This window comes from Pyxicephalus adspersus, chromosome 4 (genome assembly GCF_032062135.1).
Source record: "Pyxicephalus adspersus chromosome 4, UCB_Pads_2.0, whole genome shotgun sequence".
In the NCBI taxonomy this organism is placed as follows: domain Eukaryota; kingdom Metazoa; phylum Chordata; class Amphibia; order Anura; family Pyxicephalidae; genus Pyxicephalus; species Pyxicephalus adspersus.
This window is the reverse complement of record NC_092861.1, coordinates 118,905,052-118,917,587: the sequence shown is the minus strand read 5'-3', so window position 1 is coordinate 118,917,587 and position 12,536 is coordinate 118,905,052. Positions and strand designations below refer to the sequence as shown.

Genomic DNA, 12,536 nt, shown 5'->3' with positions numbered 1-12,536 from the left:
TAAACAACTGACATTTTCACAGTTAGGTCACCATTGGCAGTTTATGTATTTCTCAAGTAAAGTTTTTCTTTATGGTCTGGATTTCCCTGAATAATAATTATAGGATAAAAAATGTCAGTTTGAAAACAATGACAGGAGGGACAGGGATATATTACATTTTTTTTGTTAAATGCTAGTGTTTGTGTGTTTCCTAGTAATGTGAAAACATATTTATTGTGAAAGTCTGCAGAAGCTATTTTATTACATTAATGTGTAATGTCTGCATTTTTAAGCACTTAGTATTTTCAGTAAATTAATAAATTATAAACTCTGTCTCTGATTACAGTCCAACAAGTAATTTATTCCATTCAACTTTTACTAGACTAAGCATTCATTTCATCCAGACAGAGCTATCTAAGCCACATTTTGCTTGTGATTGTCAGATCCATGTTATACTGTTTTTCTTATTTTCATTCAGTTATGTGCAGAAACAAAAGTGTTCTGCTTTCCCTTAACTTCTAGGGACAGTTGTGAACTTTGAAGAATTTGTTGTGCCTGGCAATGTCCCTGGTTTTTAACGATGACCAACCATACCATAAAATTTATGCTCATCATTTTTTTTTAGTTTTGGATTGAGTGTTTGGGGGAGTGTTAGGCAATGTTCAGACTGGCAGTAATGTTATACTGCAATGACTACGTCCTTGTACCCCTTTATCAATTCCTCACCCATGGCAGCACATAGAGCAGGGTTGTCAAACTTAAATACACAGAGAGCCAAAATTAAAAACTTAGACAAAGTCGTGGGCCAACCTTGAAATTTACACAGTATGCATGCTGGGCAAAGGGTAGATTTCTCTGTGTTTATTAAGTAACAAATGTCCACAATCTAATATTTTTTTTTCTATTAGTAATTCTAGTAAGTATTTACTAAATTCAACAGGCTATTTATTGTAGTTAAACCAAAAATGTTCAAAACCTGGTAATTGTTAAAGGTGAAATGTGTGCATTTGTAGGATCAGGATTTTGTAAATAACAATTTCTACCATTCATTACAAATCCTAAATGGCATTTTTACATGAATACATACTCTCTTACATGGCACTGCAGTTTTCTAATCAGCATTATATGTAGCTTGCAACTTAACTTATCCTTGTAGCTCTCCTCCAATTTTCATTAGTTAACATTGTTTACCACCACATAAAATAGTGACTGACTGTTTTATTCTAAGATATTGGACAATGCAGTAGCCAACCTTGTCTGAATGGGGGGACATGCTTGGAAGGAAGCAACAACTACAAATGTAATTGTCCTCCAGAATGGAAAGGATCCAACTGCCAGTTTAAAACTCCAACAGGTAAAATATGCTATAACTTGCACGAATACAAAAATACACAAATTGATATCTGCAGGAGCAGGTGATGGGGTGGGGTTTTGCAATCAAGCATGTTAACATTTGGGTGAAATCATAGTAGTAAGGCATGCATTACAAAAAATATTCTCTCTACTTTTTTGATTTTCTGAGCAGCCATTTCAAGTATTACTTAGTAGGTCAGGCTTTGAATTCAAGTGTGGTTATAGCAGAGAAAAATAATTACTTGAATGAATCTATGCCCAGTCTATATGCAATAATAAACATATTGTTTTCTAATGTAAAATCACTGAAACCTAACATTGGAGCCTTTGTTGTAATCATTTTTGGGGTTGTTGAGAATGATATAATTTGTTTGAGGAAGAATGGTAATTACTTTCTAGTAGAAGAACCTTGGGGTCGGACATGGCTTGTTTATTATGTAATGCTATGTTTTAATATGTTAATGTACATAGTCTGGGCACAGATGAAAATTAAGGATTATTTTGAAGCTCCATCAAGTATTTTATGAGTGAAAGCATGTAAATTTATTTATGGTTGTCTAGGTACAGGTATTTTTATCAGTTATTGAAAGACACAGATGCATTCTAGGGAAGTGAATGTTGGATGTGATTGATGATTTATTAGCTTCATGGTACAGGTACAGTTGTATGTACTGTATGCATTATCATTAATATTCCTTTTTTCACATATATGATTTAGTGGCTTCAGATTGGCCAGAGAGGATTTTATTACACTATTGAATCCCATGTGTTAAGAGGCTATTTTGAGGGTTCATCCCTATTAATTTTTATTAGAAAAACATTTTGGTAGTTTTTTGCATTCCTAGCCTCCTCTTTCTTGGAAGTGGCAATATGAACCAACATGCCTAATGATTGCAACTTTGTCTTTCAAACTTTGGAAAAAACATTCACAGTAAGTTAAAAAATGGTTTAATTTTATATTTTTCCTGCAATATAAAGATGTTTTAATCTTCCACCTATTTGTTAAGCACCCCCTGAGTTGCCAGTTAATGATGCTGCTTTAAGCCGTAAAGCAGTGTGCACCAGAGTAGACCGTACTCAACACTGTAGTTGTGATCCGGGCTTCCAGATGAAAGGCACTCCTGAAAACAGCATATGTCAAGGCAAGTCATTTCTTTATTATCAAAAAGAATATTCAGAAGGAAATATACTTATGGTCTATTAAATAAATCTTCTATTCAGAGTTACAAATTTAAAAGAAATTAGCTGCCATACTTTCAGCGGTACTCAATAGTAAGTTTTTTTTTTGTAAATTTTTTATTCTCTCTCTTTTTCTCAATAGAAGACAGCGAGTTTGAAAAAATGATTTAATGTAATGCCTTGTTTTATGTTTCCGGTAACGGTACCATTATTAGTAATTGTAAAGTTCTTGAACCATCTATTTACACATTTAAAACTTTAGAATGTAATCATCTCTAGTAAAGTTGTCCTTGAATAATTTCTCTCACCTCTTTATTTAGACAGCCTGGATTGTACTTATATTTGTACTTATTTTTAAATAATTTTAATTTTAATCCAGTGATAGTACTTTATTTGGCAATGTCATTACAAGTAGGCAAATAACTAATTTATATCAAACAGATATTCCTCTTTTAATTTCCCATATTCCTTAATATTTTTAGTATGACTTCTAGAAAAGTTAGGACCTTGCATAACACTTTTATTTAAAAGCAAGAAAAGTTAGGACCTTGCATAACACTTTTATTTAAAAGCAAGAAATACTTATTTTTGATATTTGTTATCTAACTAGATTGTTGGTTTTCTTATAACAGATCCAGGATTTATTTGATTTACATTGACCAGCCACTTCATTAGGTAAAAGTGTTCAACTGCTTGTTAAAGCAAATATCTAATCAGCTAATCACATGGCAGCAACTCAATGTTTTTAGGCATGTAAATGTTGTCAAGATGACCTACTGACATTCAAAGCGGGCCTCAGAATGAAGAAGAATGGTGATTTAGGTGATTTTAAACATGGCATGGTTGTTGATGGCAGACAGACATTTCTTAGTATTTTAGAAGCTGCTGATATACTGAGATTTTCATGCACAACCATCTCCAGAGCTTACAGAGAATGGTCCAAATAGGGAAAATATCCCGAAAATTGCATTTCTCTGGGCAAAAATACATTGTTCATGCTACCTGGCCTACCTGGCCTGGTGAGTTTTGATTTCTGCTGCAACAATCGCATGGTAGTGTCAGAGTTTGGCATCAAAAGCATGAATCCATTCATGCCATATATCAACTGTTTAGACTCTATAGACTGTTTCCAGACCCTTTTTGAATGTGTGCTACAAAGATCCAACCCGGTATTATCAAGGTGTACCTAATAAAGTGGCCGGTAAGTGTATATACACATGCTAAATGCTGTGCTGCCATTTGTTCTTTAGTACATCACATTCTTGCATAGTAATAATTTTGAGTTTTAGGTGTTGAAAATATTTATTTGTTTGGCAATGGCACAGTTTTAAATTGCTATGTGTGGCTACTGAGATTATAGTAGTATGTTTTCTTTGTAGATGTTAACGAATGTGAGGTATTCAAGACAGAAGGAGCATCTCGCCTTTGTGTATATGCCTGCATTAACACTCCAGGCTCTTACCGTTGTGCTTGTCCATCTGGATACAAATTACTGGGTGATGGTAAAAATTGTGAAGGTAAGTGGATTTATTTTTTTAAAGGGAATGCAAATTTAAAGAAAATGTATACTCATTTAATGGGTTTCTTTTTTATATTAGGCTATTATGACATTTTATGTCATATGGTATTAAGGAATTTTTAGGCACATACAACTAAATGAAGACCCATGGTTTATCTTTCTCTAATCTCTCCATCTCCTCTCTGTTAGTTAAGTTTTATCCAAAGTTTTTTTCAGTACGTGATTATAAAAGTGAAGATTCTGTTGCCCAAAATGCGTGTGTACAGCCCAGGTCGTTCATCGTCCGTCGATCCACCAGGACGGATCTACGGACGATGAACAATGAGCGATTCTAATGCAAGGGAAGGGAGGGAGCGTGCAGCAGTGTGCCGCTCCGTCGCTCTCCCCCTCCCCTCTCCATAGAGCAGAACAGTGCTGTATGTACAGCACTCATTCATGCATCGTGCGGTTCTTATCGTTGGAAAGGATCGTGAAGGATCCTTTCCAACGACAAGAATTGCACGTGTGTATGCGGCTTTATTCATTTTAATTGTTAGTTTCCTGACATTGAATGCAGATTAAAGATCATCCCTTTGATCTGCAGATGAAAAAATGATAAAAAATATTTACAGTAAGAATGTTATTTTGTATCTATTTTGTCTGAACACAGTGTGAAGATTTTTTTTGACAACAACAGCTTTTATAGCTGCTGTATTTAGACATTTTGACAGCTGGGAATTGCAGTGCTAGGGGCTAAAAGTAGGAGGCAGAAGAGCAGGGCAAAATACAACTGGGTTCTGTCAATAGGCTTCTCTATACGTAGGAGATAAATTTGATCTGCAGTTGACCTGCATGAGGCTGTTTTGGCAACCCTATAGAGAAACAGTTCAGTCACTAGTCAATAAACATAAAAAACATTATCCTAAAAACAATATAACGTTTTCTTACTAAATCTAATTTTTAATTCCCTTGTACATGGTTGGATATTCAAAGGAAAGAGTAATCACCCCTTTCACTATTATTCTGCAAAGTGTTCAATGCTTTACTATTTGAACAATCACTACTTTTATTTAGAAAGTCAACCTCATAGTTTATTACCACCTAAAGAATGTTTCTCGGTAATATTGGGTCCTAGAAGCAGGGCAAATTAGCTGCAAAGATTGTGAAGCTCATCTACTAAATGAGTTGACAATGTTTGGGGTCCCAGCCATGTTACTACAATATTTTAGCAAGAACAAAATGTTTAAAAAAACACAAACTTTGATAAAGATGCCCTGGGGCTTGTATGAAATTTTTACATTTTTACATTTGGGGGGGGGGTATTAAGTTCACGCCAAAGGGTAGTAAATACTACTTGTCTCTAATTCTGCTACACTCCACCCATTACCTGTCCATGTCCACCTACTTCTTCTCGGTAAATGTCACCACTGATTCTGTACTACCACACCCACTATCTGCCTTTTACCCATCTCTGCCCAAAGCCTTAAAAATGTTCATTTTTTTCATTATAATGATTGGCTAATTAGAATTAGCAAAAGTGAAATTCTCCATTCCCTTACTAACCCCCATTGTTTCCTTGCTGTATCTCTAAAATACATTGGACAAGTATGGTATCCTATCAGGCTATAAAATAAACCCCCAAAAAAGGGCTGCTGCCTAACTTGAACCCCAGACCACCTCCAGGTCCCACAGACAAACTTTTTTTATAATTAGTGGACAGATAATAATAAATATTTGGGAGTGTATCTTACTTCTACACTCTATGTAAGCATAACTATCCTAGAATGTTTAGGGAGCTACGTAACCTTTTTCATAGGGGGAGATCATTACATCTTTACTTTTCCTGGATGCATTGCTCCAAGTAAGATGTCTAAATTAGTATATCTCACTTTTAGCACCTTAAGACTTGCAAGCAGATGTGCTGACTTTCCTATAGACATTTAAAAGTTACCATTTGTCCTAGACTTTGTTGTGTTATTAAAGTAGAGATGTTGGGCTGGAGTACCTGATTTTGATACCTCCAAATATGTCACACACTTTCATCAATTGTCTTCTTGATCCATTTTGGGATCATTCAAGGGACTGATAGAATTTGAAGAAAATGTGGTGCCTGTATGTCTTAATTTTATACTGTGGAGCTACTCTCACTCTGTACCTGATGCCATGTTATCGGCTCCAATGTGATTTACTAAACACTTTTGGCTTCGCTAAAAAACTACATTTAAATCTTTTCATTGACTTCCTTTTTTTTCAAATTCCCCATAGTATGATGGGCCTCATGACTCAACCCAGTCCAGGCTGACATTCAGATTCCTAATACCTCTATAGTTATTTTAAAATTTGTCACTTCCAAAATCATTGAAAGGGGATCTGACATTTTCTGCTCCCTGCTTCGGCTTTGACAGGGCCTGTAAATGGGGGGGGGGGTCCTGTATGGTAGTGTCTGAGTTTTTTTTAGGGTGTGTGCTGGGCAACCTAGCTTTTTTTCTGTTAAGCATTCCTAGCATCCTTAAATGGGAGGAAATCCTGGGCAGGGATTTGCAATTTTAAGATGTAGAAGGAATTTTGGAGACATGCTCATATGATATTTGTATGCATGCTATACCAGGAGAATATATAATAAATATTAATGCTCTGGTATTTCAGCCTGGAGAGATGGCATGCAATTTAATCTATGGCAAGTAGTCTTTGCTGGGTGCTGGTGTGACTGTGGGTATTTTTTTCCATGCCCTGTGGATCTGCCAAGGCATTGCACCTTTTTGGGTTTTAAGTAGCAATTTTTATACAAACAGGAGTAAGAAGTCCAAGGTAAAGTCTTAGAAAAACAGAGTTGGAAAAACATTAAGCAATATGGGCTTCATGGGACCAGTACTGTCTTCTACACCCGTGTGTAAACGTGGGTGTATCTTGATTGGGTGGGGTGGGGGAAAGAGGGTGCTTGACCTCTGGGGCATGTCTGCATTCTGGTTTTGTTTAGTTCTTTTTCTGTTTTCTATCCTTGGTCTTCTCTTCTACATGATACGGGACTTACTGTTCATCAGTCATTAGTGTTTTTTTCGGGTATATTACAGCTGTTTTTTTCTATTTGTTACTGATGTTGATTATATCATAATGTTAGCTGATGGTTGTATGCATACAAGCCTTATATGCACTGGTTTTGTTTCTTCTTTGTATATTCCTTTGTTAAAAATACCTTTAATAAAAATTAACAATAAAACTTATTAGTGTGAGGACCAGTGTGAGTTTGGATGTACAACACAAGTAATTTTATACAATAATTTTTTTTTTAGGCAAAGTCCTGTTGCCTTTTAATATTTGTTCGGTATTTGATTTAAGTTGTATTTTATTATGCTTGTTAGTTGTTAAAGTCAGAAACGCCAACAATTTTCATTTAATAAATGGTTTATTACAAAAAGTTTATTGTGTTTAGTACCATTGTGTTTTAACTTGTTCATGTACTAAATAGTTATGTGAGTCACAAAATTAGGTTACTCCTAAAGAATGTTGGGTTTATTAATAAAACTGTGGAAAGTAGAAAAAGAATACTTGCATTATCAAGCTAATGACTAAGACATGCTCCTGGCATAAATGAATATTAGAATATGTCGTGTTTTAATTTCAGTACTAGATTTATAGTTAACAAGCATAAAACAACAACTCTTTGTCCTGTACGCCTGGCACTTTCCATTTTCATATGTGAAAGTGAAGTTATAACTTGTAATGTAATTTCAGACCATCTCCAAGGAAAACCTAACCACCCCCTCCATCCCACCCTATTCCACTCTTCCATGTTCTTTTTAAATACTTTGTAAAGAAAAGGTATACATAACTAAGTCCTATATGGACTATATGAAAAGTTATACATAACTAAGAGATATGGATAAGTAGGGCTCCACCAACCACACAGAAGACTAGAGAAGGCATTAAAATGCCACGTGACCAATGTGAATAAAATAATTTTTTTTTATGCTAATGATTATTTGGAAGGGTAAAAGATTTCACACAATAATATGCACAATATCTTAAAATGTGGTGAAACACAATGCTCACATTTTTGCTGGGTGATCCAGCTAACCTGGAATGGATTTCCTAAAAGTCATTTGCTATTTGTTTGAAAATGTTTTCAGTCCTGGATCAGATTCGCTCCAGGTTTGCTGGATCACCCAACTTCACTGATGAAAGTATATCCTCTCCAGCCTTGGAGAGCTTTAATAAATCAGACCCATTATATTACATTGCCGTAAGGTTGTTCATTATCATTTTTTAAGCATTAGTACAGTTTTACATCATCCAAACAACAAGTGAAGGCCTCTACATTAGTGCAGCAGAACCACTCACCACTGTTCATAATACCTAACCTGCATTGGAACAAAGTAACATTTATTCCAGCTGATCTTTGAAGCTTCAAGAAGAATGACCCGAAGGGTGGAGATAGTAGAGGGCAGAGTCTTATTAAATGGCTAATACTGAGTACAGACCATTGAAGCACAGGCCCTGACCCTACTTTCATACCTTTGTAGGCTCTCACACTACATGTACTAGAGACAGAAGCAGATTAGACTTAAACAATCTTTGTACATGGAGTGGAAAGAGGAATAACTAACAACACATTATTGCAGTTTGTTTGTGTAGGGTACTATTCTGTTTGGTCTTCTGTAAGTGGACGTAGGCTACAAGAAAAGTGGCACATAATTCAGATAAGAGAAATAATGTTTTGTACATATTACCTTTATTTGGACTTGTGTTCAGCCATTTGTATTATTTGTTAATTATGTTCTACCATTTTTTCGTTATGTAGATATTGATGAATGTAATTCTGGACTTAACAACTGCTCCAAGCTCAGCTTGTGCATAAACACTGCAGGGGGATTTCAGTGCGTCTTTCCTGAATGCCCAAAACCACATGGAAATATCAGCTATGTGAAAACATCACCTATGTAAGTATTTTTTAAATAACTTTGAAAAGAGGCATCTTGTCAGACCTGGCAGATGTAATGTTTACTGAAAAGCTGTTAGAAAATATTACTACTGTGCAAAATTAGCATTAATTATTATTTTTTATTATTAATATTTATATTAATATAATAATGGCATTAACTGATCTGTAAAGTTACAGCCTGGATAACATTTTGTCTGTGTTGCAAGTACTGGTTTTTCAAACTGTAATTTGCTATGAAGTGCCTTAACCAAACATCTTCACCAACAATAAAACAACAAGACAAATAAATCTGAACTTTCCAAAGCTAAAGCTACATACACAGGTTCCATGGTTCTCGCCCGATAATCGACTCAGGACCGATATTGGACGAGAATCTGGTGTGTGTACAGTGCCCGTCATCCATCTTCTGAACGATTGTTCTGGCTGATCCACGATGGACAACTGACGATGGACGACAAATGTTCCTAATGCAAGGGAAGGGGGGAGAGCACGCAGCAAGGTGCCGCTTCGTCGCTCTCCCCCTCCCCTCTTCATAGACAGGACGGTGCTGTATGTACAGAACTCGTTCATGCATCGTGCAGTCCTTAGTTGTTGGAAAGGATCGTGAAAAAGATCCTTTCCAACAACAATAATTGCACGTGTGTATGTGGCTTAAGTCGTTAAGAGAAATTTGTGCTTTACCAATGATGGCTGCCCTAAATACTAGGCCCTGGCTGTCACGTGACACCCTTTAGTTTCAATATTGTGAGGTGATGACTCAGAATAAGTACACAAATAAGGAAATGTCTCCACCTTTGTTGGCATGCACATGTGTTCAAAGTCAGTGTCCTAAAAATGAATATAAACCTAATAATGAGAATTTGGCAACTAGCATTTTCAGTAACATTGCAACAAAGGCATCCTCCAGATTTCTCTCATAACAGATTTATTTCAATACATTCATTTCTCACCCTATTCTCTTTTTGATTTTCCTGGGGTGAAAAAAAGGAGCGAACCATTGATATATTGATCATTACTTGGCATTTTTCCTAATGCCCGGCAAAGATCGGGAAAACATCTGTGGCCAACACAGAAAGCTTACTGTGATATGAAGTCTGATATGAAGTGCTTGCTCCCTCTCTTCCCCATCTTCTGATGCCCATACTAAGCCTAGTCTGTGGAGCAGAAGATTACACATCAATCCGTTGGATTCCATGAAAAACACTTTCATTTGGGGGTATCTCGCTCTCAGATAACCAAATATTTTAATAAAAACTGCAATTAAATATATTGAAAAAGACTCCTGAAATATGGTAAATCTATACAAGATTTCAGTGATTGGGTTTACATATACCTCCTATTGTCAGGTCCAATATTGTGTATACTGTATTATTTGGATCCTAAATTTTCTGGAGCTGCCCCTATTTTCTGGAATGTTTTTCCTCTTCTTTTCCTGGATTGCTCCTACTGTCTGCTCTTTTAAAAGAGCACTCAAATCCTTCTACTCAAAATCTTTTCATACTTGCCTACCTGTCTTCTTCTGTCTATGTAATAAAACCCTCACTACTTGCCACCATTCCATATCCCCCCTCCTATCATGTGATAATTCTCCCACCTCTTAAATTGTAAGCTCTCTCGGGCAGCGTCCTATCCTTCTCCCCTGTCACAGTCTGCATCTGTCTGTTATTTGCAACCCCTATTTAATGTACAGCGCTGTGAAATATATATACATGTAATATACATATATTTATATAAATACTGTTTATTAATAATAATAATAATAATAATCGGTATCTTTCATCGTGCAGGTATTTCTTTCTCCAAAAAATACAGGCACCTAAAGGCAGTTCTCCATTTACTTCAGCTACTGTCAAATCAATATGTTTATGATGGTATATTAGGTGACCTCCCACAACTATAAACCAACAAAAATGTGGGGCTACTAGGGGAAGGGAGAAGTGGGAACAGGAGGGGAAAGAGACCAGGGCCCACCATTTAGGTCAAGGAACCAACCTAGCACACAAAACCCGTAGGATAAAATACAGCTTACACGGATAACAATGAAGAGTCAAACCCCCTAGGGAGGTAATGTAAGATTCAGTGTGTCCAAATTGTACCTTTTTATGTATCCTAGCGGCCATACTCTCATTACCAAAATACCACATACCTTTCTGTTTGTCTTGAGCTACTGTAGGGTTTCCCAGCCACAATCCTTTTGCGAAAGCTTGTTTTGCAGCTGTGAAGACAAAAGCAATAGGCTTTGATTGGAATCTGGAGCCATTCTCAGAATAAAATTGTTTTTCTTTTTTAGCCAATGTGCCATTCTCAGAATAAAATTGTTTTTCTTTTTTAGCCAATGTGAGCGCAACCCGTGCCCAATGGACAATCGAGCATGCCACCATGCACCAAAGACAATCTCCTTCCACTACCTTTCCTTACCTTCTACTCTTCCCACTCCAGTTACACTTTTTCGAATGGCAACAGCATCAGCACCTGGGCGGCCAGGTCCAGACAGCCTGAGATTTGGAATAGTCGGAGGGAACAGCAGAGGGAACTTTGTGATGCAAAGGTCTGATCGACAAACAGGAGAACTTATACTCGTTCAAAGTCTGCAAGGACCTCAAACCATAGAGGTGGATGTGGATATGTCAGAGTACTTAGATCGAATGTTCCAAGCCAAACATGTTTCCAGAATCACCATGTTTGTTTCACCTTACAATTTTTAAGCTATACAGTGACTTGGACCTTAAAAATCAGAGTACTGGGAACCAAAAAGATGAAGCAAAGTTTGAGCTGAATAGTGACTGAACATCAAACAGTTTGAAGACCGTTAGTAGGAAAAGTAAATTGAAGACTTTCATAAGTAACACTAAAAAGATAATTTTATGTAACATGCCATCATTGAAAACAAAGGATTGCTCTTATATAATTATGCGGTACAGCACATAATGTATGCCACATCAATGTACAATTTGTCTTTGTTGACAGCTAAACTAACAACGCAAGTAAATGTAGTGCCTCAGTGACGTCACTTGTCCACAATGAATAGACAAGGCTGCATTGTCATAAGTTGGTGTAGCATACAGTACTGCAGCCTCTGCTCTAAGCAGGTGACAGGTGTAGTGGTATTTTAAAACCAAGATATACAAAAGACTCTGTATTCAGGGGGATAATCCTGTTTTGTAATTATGTGAAATAAAGACATATCTCTCCTTCCCCATGTTGCATCAACCTTTTCTATCATTGCCTCTCTGGTTAAAAGTGTGTAAAAAACTTTACATCTGGCAAGCCTGGAAAATTGTGTGACTGGGTACATAGTACTGCATATGCATAAAATTTTAGGAATAGGGAAATTTCAAACCTGTTTTTTATGTTCACAAAACAAATGCAAAGGTACAGACAAGAAACAATTAAAGGTTTAATAGGAATTGATCATAAATCAAAACATCTATTTGATTACAGGTAGTACCTGAGTTAAGGACATCCAACATACGGACGCCTCCTAGATATGAACAGGGCTTCCCTGCTCGCTTGTGTGCAGAACCTTAGAGGCTTAAAGGGTGGAGGGGCAGTATTCATGACTTGCAGAAGAAATCTTTTGCTAAACAC

The 12,536-nt window shown here is 36.4% G+C and overlaps 1 protein-coding gene across 1 annotated transcript in view; it reads left to right on the top strand.

Moving 5' to 3' along the window:
- The window catches only part of FBLN7 (fibulin 7), a 51,309-nt gene extending 39,162 nt beyond the window's left edge, over positions 1 to 12,147 (top strand). The window contains exons 4-8 of the mRNA XM_072409454.1: positions 1,208 to 1,333; positions 2,340 to 2,474; positions 3,891 to 4,028; positions 8,808 to 8,946; positions 11,281 to 12,147. Of these exons, the coding sequence (XP_072265555.1) occupies positions 1,208 to 1,333; positions 2,340 to 2,474; positions 3,891 to 4,028; positions 8,808 to 8,946; positions 11,281 to 11,653 (911 nt within the window). The 3' untranslated portion in view covers positions 11,654 to 12,147. The remainder of the gene's footprint in view (positions 1 to 1,207; positions 1,334 to 2,339; positions 2,475 to 3,890; positions 4,029 to 8,807; positions 8,947 to 11,280) is intronic.
- The last annotated feature ends 389 nt before the right edge of the window (positions 12,148 to 12,536 follow it).